The 2,614-nt window shown below is 39.2% G+C and overlaps 1 protein-coding gene across 2 annotated transcripts in view; it reads left to right on the forward strand.

Moving 5' to 3' along the window:
• The first annotated feature begins 470 nt into the window (after positions 1-470).
• The window catches only part of LOC106815613 (protein Skeletor, isoforms B/C-like), a 9,226-nt gene continuing 7,082 nt past the window's right edge, over positions 471-2,614 (forward strand). The window contains exons 1-2 of one of the 2 annotated variants that reach the window (XM_014820098.1): positions 471-614; positions 1,918-2,061. In XM_014820098.1, the coding sequence (XP_014675584.1) occupies positions 566-614; positions 1,918-2,061 (193 nt within the window). In that variant the 5' untranslated portion in view covers positions 471-565. The remainder of the gene's footprint in view (positions 615-1,917; positions 2,062-2,614) is intronic. The other variant, XM_014820099.1, reaches the window with a different exon arrangement.

Genomic DNA, 2,614 nt, shown 5'->3' on the forward strand with positions numbered 1-2,614 from the left:
ACGTACTACTAATATATATATATATATATATATATATATATATATATATGTATATGTATATGTATATGTATATGTATATGTATATGTATATGTATATGTATATGTATATGTATATGTATATGTATATGTATATACGAGTTTTTTAGATTTATCTGTATTATCCAATTGTTTCTAATAAAGGGAATGTACCGTATCGCATACTAGTGAGTTGCGCTAATCTATGTTGTCACTGTTCCACCTGATTGAAATCATTGCAAGTCATCTAAGATTTTTGCACCTGTGTGCGAGTGCGCGTGATCGCCTATGTGAGCGCACTAAACCATACTTCAATATATACATATAGTAGTCTATATAACAGCGTAATATATTAATTATGTTACGTCGATGGCATGTGCGCAATCAAACGCAGCCAAGCATAGCTTGACTAATAACATCAATGACACACTTTCCTCCGGTTGGTTTCTGACCAGTTCCAATTACGCGAGTGAACAGGTTCTGTTGCTAAACTCCACTCCAGTACGCAGCAGATATCTCCAGATCAGAGTGTCTACTACTGTCAGGCAAGATGGAGTTTCTCATGCGCTTATCACTCGTCGTGGCTGTTCTCTCTGCTGGTGAGTATGCACACTTAGATCTTCTTTCTTTCTTTCATCATATGCGTTCTAATAACGCCTATAATAACGTCCCCCGCACCACACTGGGACGCTCCGCCTGTGTCCCCGCGTAAGGGTTCTACATAGACTCAACATTGTGCAATACGTAGTTAAATACTTGCAGTATACTTGCACAGAGAGTGCGGCCCAATCAGTCGTACATCACAAGGTGATAATATCAGATATATTAGCTCTACCCTCATTATGTAAAATTGCCATTTACTCGTGTCGGTCGCTGGCATTTCTAATGCGCACGCGCCGTAGATAATATGCAATACGTTTTGCGATAATCGGACAAGTCACGCTATGGTTAATTATACCCGCAACACGTACACGTAACCGCCGTAGAAAGGAAATAGTTAATCGTAGTATGGCGGATGTAATATCGCCTAAAATGCTTGCTGCATAATATAGCGCCTGTATTCATTGACACGGTGTTTACGTGTAGAGCTGTATGTTCGCTCAGCTAGAGCGGAGCATCGTCGCCAAGTGCGCGATGTAACAGTTTAACCGAGCAATGACTTTCAATAGTCAATTACCCGAGATGCGTGTGCGCAATTATATTCCAGTGTCGGGAATTGGAATTTTTGGAAATGGCGATGAGACGGGGTAACAGAAGCACAGATATTGCGGGAGAGGAGGTGAGAGAAGGGTGCAGAAGAAGAAGAAGAAGAAGAAGAAGAAGAAGAAGGAGAAGAATGAAAAGGCGAAGGAGCGAGGAGAAGCGAACAATAGACGTGCAATGCATCCACCGCTTCATCTTATAGTTTCTCTTCTGTTGCCGTTCTCGTTTTCAGATTTAACTCCAGTGACCACACATAGAGAAATAGTCTTAGGGAACAGGGGTCAGCTGCATCGTGTAGTCTTGAGAGAAAAAACATATAACAAATATAATAAATAAAAAATGGCCTTAAAAATCTTGTAAATAATAGAACATAATTATTCCTTCAGGCTAATGTTATTCTGCACGAGGTTTATTTCGTGACATCGTGAAATAGTACTGTCTTGTCATTATTCAGTTAGTTTACGAAATTTTGCCTCACCCGAAGAATCTGTCAGAGAGCAACGGCACCGAAACATCCATGTTCAGTTGAAAACATCAGAACGATAAACCGCGCATCATTGAGACGTGTATTTCTGGATCACGCAGAAGATTGGATAACGAACTAGACGAAGCCACGCCGACTGCGCGATCCTTTGCCGTTTCCGGATGATCGACTGAACTATCGATCAATCCATCTACCGATCTGTTTGTCTATCTCAGCAGCACACGGCCAGAACATGTATGGACAAAAGGTGGGGACATTTGTCCAGGTAGGGAGCACAGCGGTTGGAGGAGAGGTATTCACGGCAGGAGACAGGATGCTGTGGATACGCAAGGTTTTCCTAGATGAGCCGACATGCCGACGTAAGTACCGAATGTAATATATATATATATATAATAATCAGGAGTGTATAATATAATAATATAGATCAACTATGTTATAAACTCTTGTAATTATCACAAGGAACATTGGTATCCATTTTTGTCAACTTTAAAAAACTGTTTTATCAATTATTAAATGCTACCGCTAAAAGCGACGAGTGATATACACGGACTAACAGTTCCCTCCTCCAACCCTACAGTTTAACGTCAGCAATTCACTAGTATATATATACTATAGTATACTATACAATACTATACTATACTATACTATACTATACTATACTATGCTATGCTATGCTATGCTATGCTATGCTATGCTATGCGATGCTATGCTATGCTATGCTATGCTATGCTATGCTATGCTATGCTATGCTATGCTATGCTATGCTATGCTATGCTATGCTATGCTATGCTATGCTATGCTATGCTATGCTATGCTATACTATACTATACTATACTATACTATACTATACTATACTATACTATACTATACTATACTATACTATACTATACTATACTATACTATACTATACTA

Source organism: Priapulus caudatus, unplaced genomic scaffold (assembly GCF_000485595.1).
Source record: "Priapulus caudatus unplaced genomic scaffold, Priapulus_caudatus-5.0.1 Scaffold1157, whole genome shotgun sequence".
NCBI classification, from domain to species: domain Eukaryota; kingdom Metazoa; phylum Priapulida; class Priapulimorpha; order Priapulimorphida; family Priapulidae; genus Priapulus; species Priapulus caudatus.